Source organism: Lagenorhynchus albirostris, chromosome 1 (assembly GCF_949774975.1).
Source record: "Lagenorhynchus albirostris chromosome 1, mLagAlb1.1, whole genome shotgun sequence".
Taxonomy (NCBI): Eukaryota; Metazoa; Chordata; class Mammalia; order Artiodactyla; family Delphinidae; genus Lagenorhynchus; species Lagenorhynchus albirostris.
In genome coordinates, this window is record NC_083095.1 from 5,254,675 (window position 1) to 5,276,158 (window position 21,484).

Sequence of the window (21,484 nt, forward strand, 5' to 3'; positions counted from 1 at the left end):
TGTAATTTTCTACTTGGATGATAAGTGGTGTGAGCTGTGACCCGCAGCTGTTTGATGAGCGCCCACAGTGACGTCAGGAGAAGGAGTATGGGGCATGGAGGGCTCACAGCTTGTGTGCGTATTAGGGGGTCTTCTGATTCACCTCTGGGAAAAGAGGCCACACAATATCTGAACCGCAGGAACCAGAAGTAAGACGCCCCTTACCTTTCACTGTTCTTTTTGCCACTAGAAGAACTGCTGGTGGATCCCGTGCGATTCCGGTTTCCTTTGGAATCCCCATAGCTTTCCCTTCGACCACCAGGAGATACCCGTTCGGAAGAGCTGGTCCTCTTGATGGTACTAAAAGTACAAAGTAAATGACAATGAAATCCTTCACGGAGTGATTTTATTTTATTGCTGAGTGTGAAGATATATACATAGAACATTCTATTTCCATGTGGATATTTAAAAGATAGAGTGGTTTGAAATTCCTAACTATAGAGATCAAAAAACTTTTCAGAATGTCACTTGAGATCAATGCCTCTCCTCATTGCCTTTGTAACTGCGGCAATCAGTGTAGTTCAAGGTCATAGAGGAATTTGAAAGGTAAGATTCCCAACAATACCGTGAGAACTCTCCAGGGGCCTAGTGGGAGGTGACCCCGCCCTTGTGCAGTTTTCAGTCTAGACCAGTGGTGCTCAACCAGGGGTGACTCTGCCCCCCAGGGACATCTGACAATGTCTGGAGACACTTCTGCTTGTCACAACGGGGGCAGGGGGAGGGCCGCTACACCTAATGCATAGAGGCCAGGGGTGCTGCTAAACACCCTATAATGCCCAGGACAGCCCTGCAACAAAGCATGACCCACCCCCAAACGTCAACAGTGCTGATAAGGAAGAACTCTGGTCTAAAGGCGTACGTGGGACAAAGACATTCCACTCTCTATAGGATGCCTCTGTTTGGAGGTGGTGCCCATGCAAGTGCTTACTTCCTTCTGAATAAACAGAGGGACTAGAGTGGTTGGAAGCCTGGTGAGGGATGTCTGGGGAAGACTTCCTGAAGACTGTGAATTTCTGGGAGACAGAAAATGAACGGCTTGAACGTGTTATAATGACACAGTAGGGAAGATCCTGTCCTAGGAAAAGGGATACCACACGCACAGGTAATTCACAGGCGTGAGGGGTCAGTTAGCCAGGGCAGGGGCTGTGGGTTGATGGTTTGCTCTTGGAGCCCGGAAGTGTATTACAGGCAGCCCTGTAAAGTTTCTTTGTTTGTTTTTTTTTATCTTCATCATTAAGCCATATGTTTCCTGAGATCCCATCTCATTTATCATTCTTATATTCTTTGCAGAGCCTAGTATAGAAGCTTGATAAATATTAATTAAATGAAAGGGTGAAATAAATGAAACGATCAATGGTAGTGTCACCCTGACCCTGTCACAGGCAGAGGCATGTGATGCTATAATTTAGCACCTGCTCCGTGAGGAAGAAAGAAGGACGAGAGTGGATGGTGGTGCCGCTCCCGGGTGGGGCTGCGGGGGGAGGTCTGGTCTGGATGCACAGAGTCAAGGTGCAGGTGGGCGATAACGCCAAGTCTGCGACCCAGGAGGTGGTTTGGGATTGGCACTGTCAACTGGGGGGTCACTGAACCACGGACGCGGAGGAAATCTCCACGCCGGGAAGGAGAGAAGATGAGAACGGAGAGAACCTCCCCGGCAAAGAGTGACTTTATAAGACGTTGGTTGAGGAACTGCCACAGGAATCTCAGGTAGCAGATAGACCCCGAGGGACTGGGGAGGAAGAACCCCCAGAGGACAGTTAAGGTGCTGGGGTCGTGGATGCAGGAGGGGGACCTCGATGATGATGATGATGATGAAGCCTCAGGGGCTCCAGTCAGGGGAGGGTGGAGACGGACCTGAATTTCAATCCGGAGGACACAGGCAGGAGCTGAGAAGCTTGAGACAGTGAGACTACTGCCCCTGGGCTGGATTCCAAAGCCCTCCTTTCTCACAATTAAATAACACAGAACGTGCAAGAGCCTTGCACACGGGATGCTCTGCTGTCTTCCCTTCATTCTCTTTTTCCTCCTCATCTCTGCCTTCCTTTGGGCCAACTTTAAGTCCTTTCTCCTCTGTAACTTCCGATCGGTCAGTAAATAATCTCTTAGCACGTTTTCAAAAACTGCACGGTGTATCGGCTTTTGAAAAGCCATCTCGCTCCCTGAGTGAATGAACATAAATAAAACGACCATAATCATGATGATCTGAAGACACTTTCTGCGTAGTCTTTTTGGTCACTGAGGAAACTCTGAATTGACAGCCCCAGGATCTCACAGCTGGGATCTGCACGGGTGTGCCTTAAGGTCAAAATGTGAATTTTTAGAACTCTCAATTTGAGGACAAGGAAATTACAGATCTTAGGAGAGCGTTACATCTCTGAAATTTAGGATTGAAGTCTAAACATTACAGAAACCTTTATGTTTAAAGTTCAAGATCTTCCAGTGACGAAAAACACCAAGCTAATTTCACGTTGCGGGAGCTCTCTCTGCTAAGCATCTGGCCCGCCGAGGCTCTCAGGCACACTGCCCCAGCAGCTGGCAGCCCTGAGCGGCACCTCCATAGTGTCCTTGTGGGAGTTCAGGGTAAGTTCATGGCATTTTAAAGGCTTGTATAAAACACCCTTAAAGAGCTGAAAAGCCATGACTATTAATCAATGATAGCAAACGTTAATCGATTTTCTAATAATCAACACTCAACCTGGTGGCTGGAAGAGTTAAGAGGGGAGATCAGTGATGGAACCATGGGCAGCAACGGTTCGCATGTATTAAGAGCTTCGCGTTTTATATGAATCATTTGATTTAAACCTCACATCCCCTGCAAAAGTTATCATTGTCCCTATTCTCCAGATGAGGGGACAGCTTCAGGGATACAAAGCAACACGTCTGAGGTTACTTGACCCCTTGCTCTCTACTGGGCCTCCTAGTTAAGGCCACCTAGGGAATTCCCTGGTGGGCCAGTGGTTAGGACTCCTCGCTTTCACTGCAGAGGGCCCGCGTTTGATCCCTGCTCAGGGAACTAAGATCCCACAAGCTGTGCGGCATGGCCAAAAAATAAATAAATAAAATAAAGACCGCCTGCAATTTATGAAACACCGAAGTACGTTAGTTTTGAGGACCTGTTGAACAGAGATGTTGGACGTCTAAACATCCAATAAAGGTCAATAATTAATACAGTTATATGATTTAAGCCTTGATCAATGGCAGGCATCGGAGAAGGCCCTCTAAGCTACTGCACTAAAAGGGTGGTAGAACTACCAAAGCATTAGTGAGGGTTACAAAGTAAATCTAAGTACTCCTCACCTGGGTGTGGAACTGTTCAGTCTGCATGCATTGAGAAGACTCACAGACCTGTTTAATCTACGTGTGAGGGGCACGGAAACAAAGCAGAATAAACACGACTGCAGTAATAAAAGCGTGGAAAAGTATTTTGGTAAACTTCAATAAATTACAGAATACACCGCACATTAAAATGGGAAAACATTTTGGTTTGCACATACAGACTTGGATATAATACATCCGGCTCCTTCAAGATATTTGTCATTCACGCATTTGCATTAAAATGTTCAGCTTTTAAAAAAATCTACTATTGTTGTATACGTAGAAAAAACAAGAAATTTCCTTTTGAGAGCCAAGAGCTCTCATGAATTAAAGAGGATTTACTAGGACTCAGAGTGAAGGACAGAAAATAGAGCTTGAAGACAAGACATCTGCAGGAACAAGGGCGGCCAGAAGAAGTAATACTGTATACTCACTGAGAGAAGCCTCCTTCAACAACCAGCAGGGAATATCAAAGAAGTTATGCTCCCTCTGGACAGCAAGTGAGAAATCATGTGCTTTATTTTGAAAGTGGTAGAAGTCCTAGCTTGTGAAAGACTGTATAATAACACAGCACAATTTTTTACTGCTTAAGGCAAGCATTTTCGGTGTAGAAATGCAGATACCATCATTTCTCTTCCCTTCTGCTCTCAACCTCCACTCTCAAACCCAAAGTTCTGAAAATACAATGGTTCTTTGCCTTACACTACAGTTGCATTCAATGGTTTTTGCCAATTTAAACTAAATTTTAGACATAATAAAATCTCTGCAAAGGGAGAACAGAGGGAAAATGGCCATCTTTCTTCTTATGGTTAGATAATAACGCTAAATGTAATAAGTTACCACAGCATCTTTCTTTCATTATGTGATTTAAAACCAAGAATTGGTTTTCCAAAATTTTGCAGAAAAGATCTCAAACTTTTACAACTGAAAAAAATACTGGGACTTCCCTGGTGGTCCGGTGGAAGCCTCTGCGCTCCCCATGCAGGGGGCCCGGGTTCAATCTCTGGTCAGGAAACTAGATCCCGCATGCCGCAACTAAAAGATCCCGCATGCTGCAACGAAGACCTGGCACAGCCGGGTCCTATTTATAAATAAATAAATGAATAAGTAAATAAAAAGGAAAGAAAGAAAGAAAATACTAATCTGAGGGGAAGCTTGTACTCGTGACCCGAGATTTTCTGATGAGGTCATTTGCCATGACAGCCGGAGGGATTAACGCTAGATTAAAACGATTATCTACTCAACAAATACTCATTTGGAATCAATTTATACTGGGCTCTACGCTGAGCACTGGCAAATCAACATGGGACCAGGACTAACCTGGTTTTTGTCCTGCAAGGGGTGAGGTAATTGTGACAGATTGAGGTCACGCAACTTCAGTAATTAGGAAATGCTCTTATCTTTGTCTAAAGACATCTTTGTAGCAAAAACCAAGGCATTTCCTAAGAAGGCTGGTGGCCTTAGAGAATTTGACAGACCAAAATAAGTTTTTTTTCTATCATATGAAGCCAACTACCTGAGCCCAGAGGGGGGAATTGCAACACTTCTGATAAGAGAATAAGTACCAATTCATCTTCCTCTGTTCAAGAGCACCAACTCCCATTTCTAGCTTGTTACAGAGATCACACTCAAAACCTGAATTTAACACATACATTTCAATGGATCTCAATGATAAAGAGTATATTAGGAAAAAAAAAAAAACCAAAGCAGATTTAAATCATGTAAGTACCTGGCACTGACTTTGGTACTTTTACAAATGCTGTTATTTCTAATGAGTGCAACTATTTTTCTAAAGGACTATCAGCTGTTTGTTTGAAAGTCATAGATATTTACCATCCTACCTTCCAACTGGAGCAGAGCATTTTAAAAATAATGCTCTCTTTTTGTACCAGTTTTGTTCTTTTGATCTCTCTTCTCACAGCTTTGCTCTATTGTAAAGCTCTACTTAGGAGTGGAAAGAATGAGTGATTGTTTTGAGCCAGTGGAAATGTTATTCTATTGTCAGCTCCAGCATCCCCACTGAGGAAGGTATGACCCTACAATGTCTTCCCCGGATTTTCTGCCTTTTCTCCTTTCACTAATGGAAACAAAGCTTTTCCCAAGGATTCCAAATCACGCCCCCAATCGAAGTCTTAATTGGCAACACAAAGCACAACCCCTGGGTGCTGGACAATTTCCAAAGGGGATTTTGTTCTTTAGTACTAGGCTGAAAAAACCCCAGAGAAAAGAAAACAAACATATACCCATCCACACACCAGAGATGCCCCAGCTTGGTTAATTTGGAACTCTGATTACAGAAAAATTCCTACATGATTATAAATGTATCTGAAATGGCTCGGAGGTTGTTTTAATCGTAACAGGCGGATTTCAAAATTCTCTAAGGAGAGATCTATAGGAACTTCGTCACAGAGTAATGATTATGTGCCACTGTTTGGATTTCCAACTTCCAGACAGATGGGAATTCACATCCACCGAAGCCCACAAAAGGCAGAGGAACAAAATAAATGAATCACTATGCTTTACACCGAAACTCCAAGAGTCTCAGACAATCTAGAAAACCATGTATTTCTAGTTGGCTGCCGGACATGAGCTTATCAAATGAATAAAACTGATTATTTTGTAAATTAAAAAGAAAAGTCTACAAAGGCCTAAGAACATTTCTAGAAGGAAGGTTATTGTTTAAATGCTAATACACACACACACACACACACACACACACACACACGCACATACACACATATATAAAATATGATGGCTACCGATTATCTTCCCCCGCCACCATCCTTTCCTTCTAAGATAATATTGCTGAGGGCAAGCACTGTCCATGAGCTCCTTCATACATGGCTGAAACGGGGGGCAGAGGACCCAGGCTTCTGCTCACAGCAAGGGGCCTGGTCCTGTAATGGGAGTTCAGGCCCTGCAGCCCCATATGAGTGGGCAATTCTGTCTCTCAGAGTTGCAACTTGCTGCCAATCTCTGCTCAGTCACCCTCGCCCCTGCCTGCTACTCCTGTCAGCACCCTCAGGGGCATCTCAGAACATCACTGCTCCTAAAGAGCATCACCCAGACAGGATGGGGAACACAAAAGGGATGGCTTCCAAAGAGCAATTATATCAAGCTTTTTTTTATGAGTAGATGTAAGCGCTGACCTGGAAATCTTTGCAAGAAGCAGCCTATCACAGTGAAAGGAGTGTGAGCTCTGGATCCAGACAGACCTGCGTTGGAGCCCAGGTTCTCTACTCACTTGATCCCGGGCAAGTTACTTCACTTCTTTGAGCGTCAGTTTACCCACTGGCAAAACAGGGATAATAGTATCTACCTTGGAAGGTTGTTTGGAGGATCAGTGATGATGGTATTAAAAGCTTGATGCTTAGTACACTTTTATTATTAAAAGATAATTTCTACCATCATCACTGATTTAAAGAGGGCCCGAAGCACCATTAGGGCTCTTTGTCTTTTTCACATCCTGTGGGAAAGTATCAATTAGATTCTTCAGCAGAGCCTCACTCCTGTAGTCATCTGCATAAATCCCATCCCCCGGCCTTATCCTACCCTGAATCGATGTTTCAAGTACTAGAACTCAAAACACAATTTGCCAGGGATTCTTAACAGTTGTGCCAATTAATCCTGCAAGGTCTAAGAAAACCATAAATAGTCTATTAAGTGAAGGATATTATTGTACTACATCAAAGTTACTTTGGATCAAACACAGAGCCTTCCACAAAATCAAAGTGCAAGAATGCTTGACATATGCTCTCACGAAAGGAACTGAAAGCTAGAAATTGTATCTACATTTCAAATTTTACGTTTATGATTTTTTGCTCTGAAAAAAAATTTTCCTTTTACTTAAATGCCAAATATATAAAGAGATATAAATTTAAAAAGTTTATTTTCTTTAAGAATAAAGAAAAAGAATCTCATTTTTTCATTAACTACTTGCTACTTCAAAAAGTCAGTCTTGAAATTCAACAACTCGCTTTTAAACAGCCAATGAGTTAAAGAAGGAATCGCAAGAGAATTCTGAAAGTATCTAGAGACAAATGAAAACAAAAACAAAACATTCTAAAACTTGTGGGATGCAGAGAAGGCAGCGCCAAGAGGGAAGTTTACAGCTGTGGAAACACTTACATTAAAAAGAAGAAAGATCTGAAATCAACAACTTAACTTTATACCTCAGGGAAACCGAAAAAAACAAGAACAAATAAAGCTAAAAGTTAGCAGAGGGAAGGTAATAACAAAGATTACAGCAGAGATAAACAAAATGGAGAAAAGAAAAACAATAGAAAAAAATCAGTGAAACCAAGAGTTGATTTTTGAAAAGATCAATAAATTGCCAAATCCTCCATTAAACTGAGAAAAAGAGAGAAGACTCAAATAACTAAAATTAGAAACTAAAGAGGGACTATAACAACTGATGTCACAGAAATAAAAAGGATTATAAGAGACTACAGTGAATAAATGCATGCCAACAAACTGAATAAACTAGAATGAAGAAATTCTTAGAAACATACAACCTATCAAGACTGAATCATGAAGTATCGAAAACTCTGAATAGACCTATAACTAGTAAGGAGATTGAAGCAGTAATCAAAACCCTCCCAACAAAGCAAAGCCCAGGACCAGATGGCATGACTCCAGAGTTCTACCAAACATTTAAAGAACTAATACCAATCCTCCTCAAACTCTTCTAAAGACTAAAGGGGCAGTGGGGGCACATCCAATCTCATTCTAGGAGGCCAGCATTATTCAGATACCAAAAAAAAAAAAAAAGACGCAACAAGAAAAAATACACGCCAATAACTCTGATAAATAATGATGCAGAAATCAACAAAATACTACCAAACTGAATTTAACAGCACATTAAAAGGATTATACACCATGACCAAGTGGGATTTACACCTGTAATGCAAGGATGGTTCAACAAGAAAATTGATATAATATTGTACATCACATTAAGAGAATGAAAGACAAAAACCACATGATCATCTAAATTGATGCAGAAAAAGCACTTGACAAAACTCAACACCCCTCATGATAAAAACACTCAAACTAGGAATAGAAGAAAACTACCTCAACATAGTAAAAACCATATATGAAATGCCCACAGTGAACACATACTCAATGGTGAAACACTCAACGGTGAAAGCTTTTCTCCTAAGGTCAGGAATAAGGCAAGGATACTCAGTCTCATCACTATTGAACACAGTACTGGAAGTCCTAGCCAGAGCAATAAGACATGTAAAAAAATAAAAGTCATCCATGTTGGAAAGGAAGAAGTAAAACGACCTCTGTTTGCAGATGACATGATCTTAGGGAAAACCCTAAAGATTCCACACAAAAAAATGTTAAAACTAATAATTTCACCAAAGTTGCAGGATACAAAAACCAAAACACAGAAATCAGTTGTATTTCTATGCACTAACAATGACCAATCTGAAAAGGAAATTCAGAAAATAACCTCATTTATTATAGCATCAAAAAGTAAAAAATACTTAGGAATAAACTTAACCAAAGAGGTGAAAGACTTGTAGACAGAAAACTACAAAACACTGCTGAAAGAAATCAAAGAAGATACAAAGAAATGGAAAGTCATCCTATTTTTGTGGGATTGGAAGACTTAATATGTTAAAATGTCTACACTACCCAAAGTGATTTACAGATTCAATGCAATCCCTATCAAAATACCAATGGCATTTTTTGTAGAAATAGAAAAAAAAAATCCTAAAATTCATATGGAATCTAAAGGGACCGCAAATAGCCAAAACAATCTTGAAAAAGAAGAACAAAATTGGAGGACTCACATTTCCTGATTTCAAAATATACTACAAAGTAACAGTAATCAAGACAGTGTGGTACTGGAATAAAGACAGATAATATAGGCCAATGGAACAGGATAGAGAGCCCAGAAATAATCCCTTGCATATACGGGCAAATGATTTTCAGCAAGAGTGCCAATACTACACAAGGGGGAAAGTCAGTTTCATCAACAAATGGTGTAGGGAAAACTGGACATCCACATGCAAAAGAATGAAGTTGGACCCTTACCTTATGCTACATACAAAAATTAACTTGAAATGTGTTAAAGACCTAGAACTATGAAACTCCTAGAAGAAAACATAGGGGGAAAGCTTTAGGACATTGGATTCAGCAATTATTTCTTGGATATGACACCAAATGTAAAAATAAACAAATGGGACTGCATCAAACTTAAAAACTCTGTGCAAAGGAAACTGTCAATAGAGTGAGAAAGCAATGTATGGAATAGGAGAAAATATTTGTGAATCATGTATCTGGTAAGGGATTAATATCCAGAATATATAAGGAACTCCTACAATTCAACAACAAAAAAATGAATAACCCAATTAAAAATGGGAAAAGGAATTGAATAGAAAATTTTCCAAAAGATATATACAAGTTGCCAACAAACATATGAAAAAGATGCTCAACATCACTAATAATAAGAGAAATGCAAATGAAAACCATAATGAGATATCACCTCACACCCATTAGAATGGCCACTATCAAGAACAGAAAATAACAAATGTGGGCAAGGATGAGGAGAAATTGGAACCCTTGTGCACTGTTAGTGGGAATGTAAAATGGTGCAGTCATTATGGAAAACATTATGGAGGTTCCTCAAAAAATTAAAAATAGAATTACCATATGACTCAGCAATCCCACTTCTGAGTATATATCCAAAAGAATTCAAAGCAGGATCTCAAAGAGATATCTGCACACCTATGTTGATTGCAGCATTATTCACAATAGCCAAGAGGTAGAAGGAACCCTAACATCCATTGACATGAATGGATAAAGAAAAGGTGGTATACTGGGCTTCCCTGGTGGCGCAGTGGTTGAGAGTCCGCCTGCCGATGCAGGGGACACAGGTTCGTGCCCCAGTCCGGGAAGATCCCACATGCCGTGGAGCGGCTGGGCCTGTGAGCCATGGCCACTGAGCCTGCGCATCCGGAGCCTGTGCTCCGCAACGGGAGAGGCCACAACAGTGAGAGGCCCGTGTACCGCAAGAAAAAAAACAAAAAAAAGAAAAGGTGGTATATACACACAACAGAATGTTATATAGACTTAAAAAAGAAGAAAATCCTGGGACTTCCCTGGTGGTCCAGTGGGTAAGACTCCATGTTCCCTGTGCAGGGGGCCCGGGTTCGATCCCTGGTGGGGGAGCTAGATCCTGCATGCTGCAACTAAGAGTCGGCATGCTGCAGCTAAAGATCCCGCATGCTGCAACTAAGACCTAGCGCAGCCTAAATAAATAAAAAAAATACAAAGCCACTTAAAAAAAAAAAAAAGGAAATACTGTCACATGCTACAGTATGAATGAACCTTGATGATATTATGTTAAGTGAAGTAAGTCAGCCACGAAAGGACAAATACTGCATGATTCCACTCATATGAAGTATCTAATGTAGTCAAATCATAGACACAGAAAGGAAAAAGGTGGTCACCAAGGGCTCTGAGGAGGATTTACTGTTGAAGAGATATATTGGGTTGGCCAAAAAGTTCGTTCTGGTTTTTCCTTCCCATCTTAAGGAAAAATTCGAGCGAACTTTGTGGCCAATAAATAGTTTCAGTTCTGCAAGACGAAAAAGTTCTGGAGATCTGCTGCACAGAATATACTTGACACTACTGAACTGAACTGTACACTTAAAAATGGTTAAGATGGCAAATTTAATGTGACGTGGTTTTTACCACTATTAAAAAAAAAGAAGAAAGAAATGGTAACAGATGGCAACCTGAAACTTAAAAAGTCAGTGTCAATCTTATAACATCTAGATGAATAAAAGACAGTCCATATCTACTGCTGCCAATTAGAATCCAGAAGGTCATTTCATGTTGATTATAAATGAATGATTCAAAGAAGTATTAAAAAGGGATGAAATGAGGCTGAGAATTTCATTTTAAAGTTCTAAAAAGCCCTGCAAAACCAATTTTCTTAAAATTCACAAACAATAAGTACATGAAACTCTATCTGATGAAACACAATGCCAAGTTTGCTTGGCGAAGGATAAAGCTTTATGTATAAACACTATATATTTAAAAGATAAGACGGGGTTGTTACATTTTCATTCCGAGTCACGATGCAGCATTAAACCTACTCTCACCAGCCCAATGGGTATCCCAGCACACCGCAGAGCATACTCACACCCAGAATTCCCAGTGCACATAAAGCAAGTTAGCATTTTCATGAACTTTACGAGTTCTTCTAACAAGCCCATGAGGTAGCATTGCAGAAAGAATTTCTTTAAGGTTTTTCTATGCTATATTATTACCAGATAGTTCGTTTTTTTAGGGCATAAAAAATTAGAAAACTGGCCTGGCATATAAAATATACAATTTTAATATGACAACTATGAAATTATAGAAAATTAAGAGCAATCTATGCTCTATCTGACAAACATAAACATCTGAAGCTCCACTGTTAGGCATCATTTAAAAGTACAAGCTTATCCAAATTTTACTGATAAAAATTTAAGCTCAGTACAGCAATCTGAATTTTGCTATATTCCAAGCATATTCATTTTTTATATAGGTTATATACTCCCACTTGTTTTTTCAAAAGAGAAGTTTAAGTAAAAACACAAAATGCTGCACTGCGGCTTTAGTGAATGAGATTTCAAAGACTATATGATTACAACAAAAAAAACGCAGACTAATAAATCGACATGGTTCCTGTTTTGGCAACACACCAAATATTGTGCTTTTATAAGCTTTAACTCAAAGGAGAAATTTTATTAAAGTGTCATATAAAAGAGTAATACTTATTTTAGCATCTGAGCCAGAACTGCTTTCAGAGCTCATGTAAGGTGCTTCTTGCCTACCTTTTGGCTGTGGCAGGTACAGCGGTTTCTTTCCTGGCCCCCGAAGGGGCTGGCAGGGAGCCACTGGCTTTCTTTGGTACCACAGTGCCGTTGTTGACGGTGGTTCTTAAAGGCAAGGTCTGCACCAGTGGTCTTGCTGTAAGACAAGCAGAAAAGGCAATCAGAACTTTCGCCTTTTCAAGGGAACTCCTTACAGGACTTAAAATAATGTAGAAAGAAAAAGGACGTCCATTTCAAATGCTAGCAGAATCGACAAAGGTGCAAAGACAACGGAGCTTTTCAACAATGGTGCTGAAACAATGAACCCAGACACCAACCTCAGGCCTTACACAAAAATTAACTCAGAAGGGACCACGGGCCTATGTGTGAAATGCAAAACTAAAACTTCTAGATGAAGATATAGGAGAAAAATCTGTGTGACCCTGCGTTTGGTGATGGGTTTTTAGATACAATACCAAAAGCACATCCATGAAAGGAAAAATTGGTATCTTGGACCTCATTAAAATTAAAACAACAACAAAACTTTTGCTCTGTAAAAGACATCATTAGGAGGATGAAAAGACAATTTATAGACTGGGGGAAATATTTGCAAATCACATATCTGATAAAGGACTTGTATACAGAATATAAAAAGAACTCTTAAAATTCAACAATAAGAAAATGAATAGCCCAATTTAAAAAATGTGCAAAAGATCTGAACAGAAACCTCACCAAAGAATATATACAGATGGCCAATAAGCATATGAAAAGATGCTCAACATCTTTTATCATTAGGGAAATGCAAATTAAAACAATAATGAGATATCTCTATTACACCTATGAGGATGGCTAAAATCCAAAACACAGACAGCATACCAACTGCTGGCCAGGACGCAGAGCAAGAGGAACTCTCCTTCATTCCTGGTGGGAATGCAAAATGGTACGGCCGCTTTGGAAGACAGCTTGGCGGTGCTTACAAAGTTGAGGCTCATAAATTCTACCATAGGATGCAGTAATTGTGCTTCACACTAAGCAATGACCCAAGTGAGTTGAAAACTTATGTCTACACAAAACTTTCATTTAATATTTATAGCAGTTTATTTACAGCTGTGAAAACTGGAAGCAACCAAGATGTCCTTCAATTGGTGATGGATAAACAGACTGGGGTCCCTCCAGACAATGGAATAGGATTCAGTGATGACAGGAATGAACCAATCCACACAACCATGGGTGAGTCTTAAATTCATATTGCCAAGTGAAAGAAGCCAGTCTGAGAGGCTCTATACTGCAAGATTCCATTTAAAGTGACATTCGACAAAAGGCTAAACTATAGAGACAGAAAGTGGATCAGTGGTTGCCAGAGACTGAGGGCGGTGTCACTAGGTGAAGCACAGAGATTCTTCAGGTGGTAAATCGTAGTGGTGGACGTGTGATGCTATGCATTTGTCAAAACCCACAGACCCTTACAGCACAAAGAGTAAACCTTAATACACGCAAATACGATAACAGTCAATAGGAGATGGGGGAACCCCATGACGGAATGCAGACTGTGACAAAAGAATCTAACTGCGTTACAAACATGCAACGTAACCTCACGGAAGGGGCTGGAGAGGAAAGGTGCAGACAAAGTGATTCTGGTAATGAGCAGAGACTGGAAGACTACAAAAGGAACTGCACATAAGCACTGTATTCTAGTTGGTAAAGTTGTTTCCCACAGGGCCATAAGGTAGGAGCCAGGCTTCTCACTGTTGGAGAGGGAGGTCACAGACCAGCAAGGGGGGAAGGCTAGAATGAACCAGGTGGAATGGAGAAGAGGAGACATCAGTGTGAACTCATGTCTAGCTTAACAGAGACAAAGACACACAGAGACGTAATTATAGGTAAGTCTGTGTACACGGGTTGTATAAACACCTCTATTTCCCAGCTCTGTCTACTGAGAGACCCAGGGCCCAAACCTGGGTTCCTAATACCAATCTACAGCAAAAGGAACCAGGGCTCCTTGGGGAAGCACCTGAATCCAGGGCTGAGACAGGGACTATCCAACATGAGCCCGGAGCATCTTATGGTGCCAGAAAGTAAGGAAGTGCTCACAGAACCCACACTGACGGGGGGTGTGGCAAAGGGACCCAGGAGCCAATGGGAAGAGCCAAAGCCGCAACAATGTGGGCAACAGAATAAATAAAGTCGTGCTGGGTTATACCCCCAACTATCACCTAAATATCCACAGGTCCACACTGATATAAATGCACGATGGAATAAATGCATGAGGAGGACAAACCCCCAGGCAGAAGAATTCTGAATGATTGACGTAGATACTCTGTCCTTGAGGTGGTGGGGCACATTCTCCACTCCTTCCGTGTGGGCTGTGCGTAGTGACTTCCTTCTAAACCACGCAGTGCGGAGGTGTGGCGAGAAGGAGAAACCTGACCAACGCATCTCAGGTGATCACGGTCAACGTCAACAGTGGTAAGTCATGTTCACAGGACACGTCCTTGGTAGATGTGATGAGAATGGCACCTGACCTCTGTGGTCTTCCTCCCTAAACCCAGCCCTAGTCTGATCGTGAGAAAAACATCACACAAACCCAGACTGAAGGACCGTCGATGGATGACCTAAGTGGTACTCCTCAGAACTGTCAAGGTCTTCAGCAGCAAGGAAAACGTGAGAAACTGTCAGTTCAGAGGAGCCTCAGGACGCACCATGACTAAATATAATCCCAAATGGGATCCTGGGACCAAAAAAGGACATAAGGGAAAAACTAAGGAAATCTGAATAAAGTATGCCCCTCGATTGATAATAATGTATCAATATCGTCCCATTAGTTGTGACAAATGCGCCATGCTAATATAAGATGTTAACAGTAGGGGAAACCGGGTGCAGGAGATACGGGAACCGTCTGTATTCTGCCTGCAACGTTTCTGTAAATCTAAAACTACTCTAAAATTAAAAGTTTATTTTAAAATGCTAGCAGAATTAATTTTGTTCATCCCAGAATTAAATCTACCTCAGCGCAAGCTCTTAAAAACACGACGAGTGACGAAACTGCCTAGAATGTCAAAATGTTAATATACTGAAACTTTTCAGTCCCTAAAGCTGAGGGCCAGACTACCTTTCTTTTTAACTGTGAAAGAGAGTTTAAAAAGCCACAGTCAGGCCCCTCCAACCAGAGCAGAACACCCTTCTTCACTCTCTCCAAGCTCTCTCTTTCTTCATCCCCTGAACACCTGCTCCAGCCAAGGGCCTAGACCAGTGCTCAGAGCTGATATTCCACAGTGAAAATACAACAGTTCCAAAACAGAGATCCTGAATCTTTCCTAACACACACAATCTGCTCCCCGTGCTGAGGTCCACTCTCTGCCGGGACAGAACCCTTCCCAAGTAGGAAGAAATGCCATCCTCACCTCATCTCTATCTCCTCTTTCTACTTCACCTACCATTTCAGTCTCCATTCTGTCTTTTTTCTTTAAATACATGTACTGTGTTAGTGTCCTCCCCGAAATTCACGTCCACCCAGAACCTCAGAATGTGACCTTATTAGGAAACAGTGTCTTTGCAGATGTAATTGGTTAAGATGAGGTCATACTGGATTTGGGTGGGCCCTGAATCCAATGACTCGTGTCCTTTTAAGAAGCCCATGTGTATATATGTACATATAATGGAATACTACTCAGCCATAAAAAAGAATGAAATAATGCCATTTGCAGCAACATGGATGGAACTAGAGATGATCATGCTAACTGAAGTAAGTCAGACAGAGAAAGACAAATATCATATGATATCACTCATATGTGGAATCTAAAATATGACACAAATAAACTTATCTGCAAAACAGAAACAGACTCACAGACATAGAGAAGAGACTTGTGTTTGCCAAGGGAAGGATGGGCGGGGGAGGGATGGATTGGGAGTTTGGGATTAGCAGGTGCAAACTATTATATATAGAATGGATAAACAAGGTTCTACTGTATAGCACAGGGAACTATATTCAATATCCTGTGATAAACCATACAGAAAAGAATATGAAAAAGAATGGCACTGACATATATACACTACCAAATGTAAAACAGATAAGCTAGTGGGAAGCAGCAGCATAGCACAGGGAGATCAGCTCGGTGCTTTGTGACCACCTAGAGGGGTGGGATAGGGAGGGTGGGAGGGAGGGAGACTCAAGAGGGAGGAGATATGGGGATATATGTATATGAATAACTGATTCACTTCGTTATAAAGCAGAAACTAACACACCATTGTAAAGCAATTATACTCCAATAAAGATGTTAAAAAAAAAAGACTAGTAATACAAAAAAAGAAAGAATGTATGTATATGAATAACTGAATCACTTTGTTGTACAGCAGAAATTAACACAACATTGTAAATCAACTATCCTTCAATAAGATAAATTAAGGGGAAAAAAAGAGGCCCAGGTGAAGATGCATAAGGAGGAGCTCGCCACGTAAGGACAGAGGCAAGAGACTGGAGTGGCACATCCTCTAGCCGAGGCCAGACAGCAGCCATGAAGCCCGGCAACAGGCATGGACCAGTTTCTCCCTCAGAGCCTCCAGGAGGGACAATGCTGCCAGCACCCTGATTTCAGCCCAGTGGCACTGACTTCAGGCATCTGGTCTCCAGAACGGCGAGGGAATCAATTTCTGTTTGTACTAACTCACAACAGAGGCCCTAGGCAGTGACTACAGTATGCATATCAGCTTGCTGGGCGTCTTTCAATCCACCGATTTTCTTGTGCCCACCACGCACCCAGGCGCTCCAACATCCACCCCCCCACCCCCAACAAGCAACTCCTGCCTCATTCCCACCTCCTTAGCTTGTTTCTGTGGAGAAGAATCCCCTGGAGTTAAAATACAGATCGCTGGGCCCCATCCCCAGATTCAGGAGGTCTGGGGCAGAGCCTGAGACTCTGCATTTCTAACCAGTTTCCGGGTTGCTGCCGCTGCTGCTCTAGGGACCACACTTTGAGAACCACTGGTCTGTACCATCCTCCAGCTTCGAAGGGCCTCTCCTCGTTAGCCCAGGCCTCCTTGGCTGTCCCGCTCTGATCTTCTGTCACACGTCAGTCTGTAGCTCACAAATGAGTGCCTGATTACGGACTGCTGTTCCAGGCGGGCTAGTCTTACTTCCCCAGTTAGAGTGGGTGCACACATCGTGCTGGGGGAGGGCATCACCTAGATCCTTCTCCGTGTGCTTGGGGAGTGGACTGGACTCCACGCCGAGCCCCAGGCTTACTGCCCCGTCTCCTAGGCTGACAGCAGCACAGCTATAGCTAATCCCATGCCTGCAGGGCCAAGGGGAGGGAGGTCACCAGACCCTAAGAGGAGAGACGCTGCTGGGGGAGCAGCAGCTGCATCCAGGGGGTGGGGACACAGCCAAGCCGAGGGGCCCCATGTGGAAGGAGTCGGGGGTGGATCCTCTGACCACACTCCCCCTCCTTCCAGTCCCCAGCTAGGGATCCCCTGCTCAAACCTCACTGGAGCAGAGAGCGGTGTGGTCCATACAGCTTAGCTGCCGGGGCAGAGAGCTGGCTGGAGGAGGGTAAGGAAAGGGCCTGGAGAGGCCGAAGGAAGATGCCTGGCCCCCAGCTTCTCTCCGGCAGCTGGGCCAGGACCTGCCTCACCCACTTACATGCCCACCAAACCAGGCCGGGCGAGCCTCCTGGGCTCCCCTGGTCCCTGCTTTGCCGCTGTCCTCACATTGTTTATTCCTGTCCACTCCATTGCCCGGGGGCTCCACGACGGCAGCAGCCCCTGTGATGCTGACACAGAAGGTGTTCAACATGCATTTGTTGATCAGACTGCACTAAATTTCGAGAAAAAAGACCCCACTTTCAAGAAAAGGCATTGTGTTGCCATTTCTGAGTCACTGTTTTTTTTGTTTTTTTTTTTTGCGGTACGCAGGCCTCTCACTGCCGTGGCCTCTCCCGTTGCGGAGCACAGGCTCCGGACGCGCAGACTCAGCAGCCATGGCTCACGGGCCCTGCCGCTCCGCGGCATGTGGGATCTTCCCGGACCGGGGCACGAACCCGTGTCCCCTGCATCGGCAGGCGGACTCCCAACCACTGCGCCATAAGGGAAGCCCCACTGTTGTTGTTTTTTTTTTTTAATTTTATTTTTTGGCCATGCCACACGGCATGCGGGATCCTAGTTCCCCAACTAGGGATCAAACTCTCACCCCCTGCAGTGGAAGCACGGGGTCTCAACCACTGGACCCCCAGGGAAGTCCGTCTGAGTCACTGTTTTTTATCTTTCCTTGAGTCATAATTTCAAACTTCAGTCTCATAATAATCTAGTATTGTCCTTCTCCCCAAAAAGGAAATGGGACTTTTTTAAAGCCCATAAAAAGAACATCAATTGCATGCAACGGGCCTTCTCAGAGGGCATAATAAACCTTACACATTAAACTATAACAGAGTAGCATCAAAAGCAAACAGAACTGTTAAAGTTGTAATGAGAAATCATAAAAGAAAAATAGTGGATATGGAGAGGAAGCGGGGAGAAGGAGGGAGGGGGGGATGGCGGCCACACTTGGAGTGACAAGAAGTTGGAAAGGTTCTCATTTTGGCAACATCCGATCACCACTACATCCTTATCTTGATAATATCTTTGGCTTTTCGTCACCATTGACTTTTTAAATAGCATCACGACTACACCAATATGCGTGCTAAATACCTATTTTGCACACGACATCTCGTCAGGTCTCTTTCATGTTTCCGTATCTAAACATGATTGGCCACTCAAGGAAAAAATGTTGCCACCATAAAGAAAAGTTTTGGAAGAAAACAGTATCTCCTAATGTCCAATCTGAACAGGTACTAGCTTGGATCATGAGGGCAGCAGGACACAAGAACAGCCATAATGAGTCATTTTTCAGACAAGCGATCTCAGGAACTGCAGAAGAGAAACAGCACCAGGGAAGGTTCACACACAATTTCCTGCTGATCAGGTGCTAAGATAAATGGATCCCTGGCTTTGAGATGACACCAAGGTATGAGATATTCTTCCAGTTCATTAAAGGTTTTTTAAAAATAATTATTTTAATTGTTCTTAGGGGCAAAACATAGACACACAGCACTGAAAGGAGAATTTCTCAACATAAAAGGAGAATGAGTGCTACATGATATATGTTTAGAATGCATTCATTGGAAGGGATGTCGGGATGGTGGGAGGAGCACAGAGGAACAAAGGGCAAAGAGCCTTGAGTTGGGACCTACTCATTCTCAACTCGGCTTTATTACGTAGCCTTGGGCAAGTCACCTTTCCAAGCCTCGGCTCCTTTGTAAAATAGGATAACAGTGCCCACCTTGCAGGGCTGCTGTGAGGTTTTGGAATGAGGAGTGGCAAGCTACACAGTGCCCTTCATGGAGCAGCACGTAAAAGGTGGCAGCTATTACCCCACGGCCACGCCCAGATGATGAAATGCTCTGTTTTGGACACCGGGATGCAATCTCGTAGCTTGAATACAATGTGAGAAACATTAAATGCAGGATTTCAGTTATGAGCAAAGGTCCCTGAGGCAGAATCAGGTCCAGTGAGTGTCCCCACTGCATCATCCGGCGCACACACGGAGGGGTCGAGGAAGACCCCAGACAGTTCTCATCCCCCAAACGGTTGCTTTCCTCCTCGTGCCCAGGCAAAGTGAGAGGGGGGAGGAGAGATCAGAAGGAGCTCAGGTCTGGGAGTCGGGGGCCAGGGCGTGAATTCCAGTGTGTCCTCGACTGGCAGTGCGACTGCAGGCAAGGCCCTCTGGGCCCCATTTCCCTAACCCATAAAGGAAAGACTGCAGTCTATAAATGCTCTAAGGGTGGCTCTTCGTGCTCTGAAATCTATGATCCTAATTCATGTGATAAGAGTGTTCAGGAGAGAAACACCCGAGTTTCTGTGGGACTTTTCACTCTGCGTAAGTTCCTTTAGACCCACCAATCCACCAGAAGTGAAGGAGAGGAGCTACTGAAGTGGACAGGCCTTGTCAGAGGGACAGATGCAGTCACATGCACAGTGTTCATGGCCCCCAGTTTCCTGTTACCGTGCGTACTATTTAGTATAAGGTCCCCATAAAGTACCTCAAGTTAACATCCCTGAAAAATGACACCAGGGCTTCCCTGGTGGCGCAGTCGTTGAGGGTCCGCCTGCCGATGCAGGGGACATGGGTTCGTGCCCCGGTCCGGGAGGATCCCACATGCCGCGGAGCGGCTGGGCCTGTGAGCCATGGCCACTGAGCCTGCACATCCGGAGCCTGTGCTCTGCAACGGGAGAGGCCACGCCAGTGAGAGGCCCGCGTACCGCAAAAAAAAAAAAAAAAAATGACTCCAGAGTGTGGGAACTGAAAATCTCTAACATGGGACTTCCCCGGCAGTCCAGTGGTTAAGACTTCGCCTTCCAGTGCAGGGGGTGCGGATTCAATCCCTGGTCAGGGAGCTGAGATCCCACCTGCCTCGTGGCCAAAAAAAACCCCAAAACATAAAACAGAAGTAATACTGTAACAAATTCAATAAAGACTTTAAAAATGGTCCACATCAAAAAAATCTTTAAAAATCTCTAACAAAGGTATTCAGAATCTCAGGTCTAAAGCATTCACAAGTATGCCTGAAATAAAAAGGTTTCATCTTTCTAAACGGGAGGATTGGAATACTCAGACTTCCATGAAGTACTATCTGTGGCAATATATTTCCAAAACTACAGTTGATGTAAATATAGAAATTCAAGTATAGGTAGTCAAATCTAATGCCTATTATTATGATAGTCATAATCTAAAGATGAAGAAATCCTTTTAACTTACATTAATAACTCAGTGTGCAATATTTGATAAGTAAAACTTTCCATTAGGTTTCACAATAAATTTTTTTTTTTTTTTTTGCGGTACACGGGCCTCTCACCGATGCAGCCCCTCCCGCTGCGGAGCACAGGCTCCGGACGCGCAGGCCAAGCGGCCATGGCCCACAGGCCCATCCGCTCCACGGCATGTGGGGTCCTCCCGGACCGGGGCACGAACCCGCGTCCCTTGTATCGGCAGGCGGACTCTCAACCACTGCGGCACCAGGGAAGCCCCACAATAAATTTAATTATGCAAAGCATGACCACGTATGTGATTATGTGTAGAAATTCAAAGTTTAACTTTAACACACCTGACCATTATGAACCCAGAATTCCTAAGTATCTACTTCGAAATTGAAAAGATGTCTATACTTGGAATTGGAGAAGGCAACTTGCTTTCGCTAAATTGTCAAAGTAGATAATTACTTATGTGCTGGGGAAGGTTCCCGTCACTAATACCTAGCAATATTACAGATGCATTTATCCTTGGATCC

General features: G+C 43.0%; 1 protein-coding gene across 4 annotated transcripts in view; it reads right to left on the reverse strand.

Annotated features, from left to right (window-relative positions):
* EML1 (EMAP like 1) overlaps positions 1-21,484 on the reverse strand; it is a 197,211-nt gene that overhangs the window by 54,585 nt on the left and 121,142 nt on the right. For all 4 annotated transcript variants that reach the window (XM_060161649.1, XM_060161470.1, XM_060161729.1 and 1 more), the window contains exons 3-4: positions 12,192-12,327; positions 205-339 (exon numbers count right to left, since the gene is read on the reverse strand). In XM_060161649.1, coding sequence (XP_060017632.1) covers positions 205-339; positions 12,192-12,327 — 271 coding nt within the window. The remainder of the gene's footprint in view (positions 1-204; positions 340-12,191; positions 12,328-21,484) is intronic.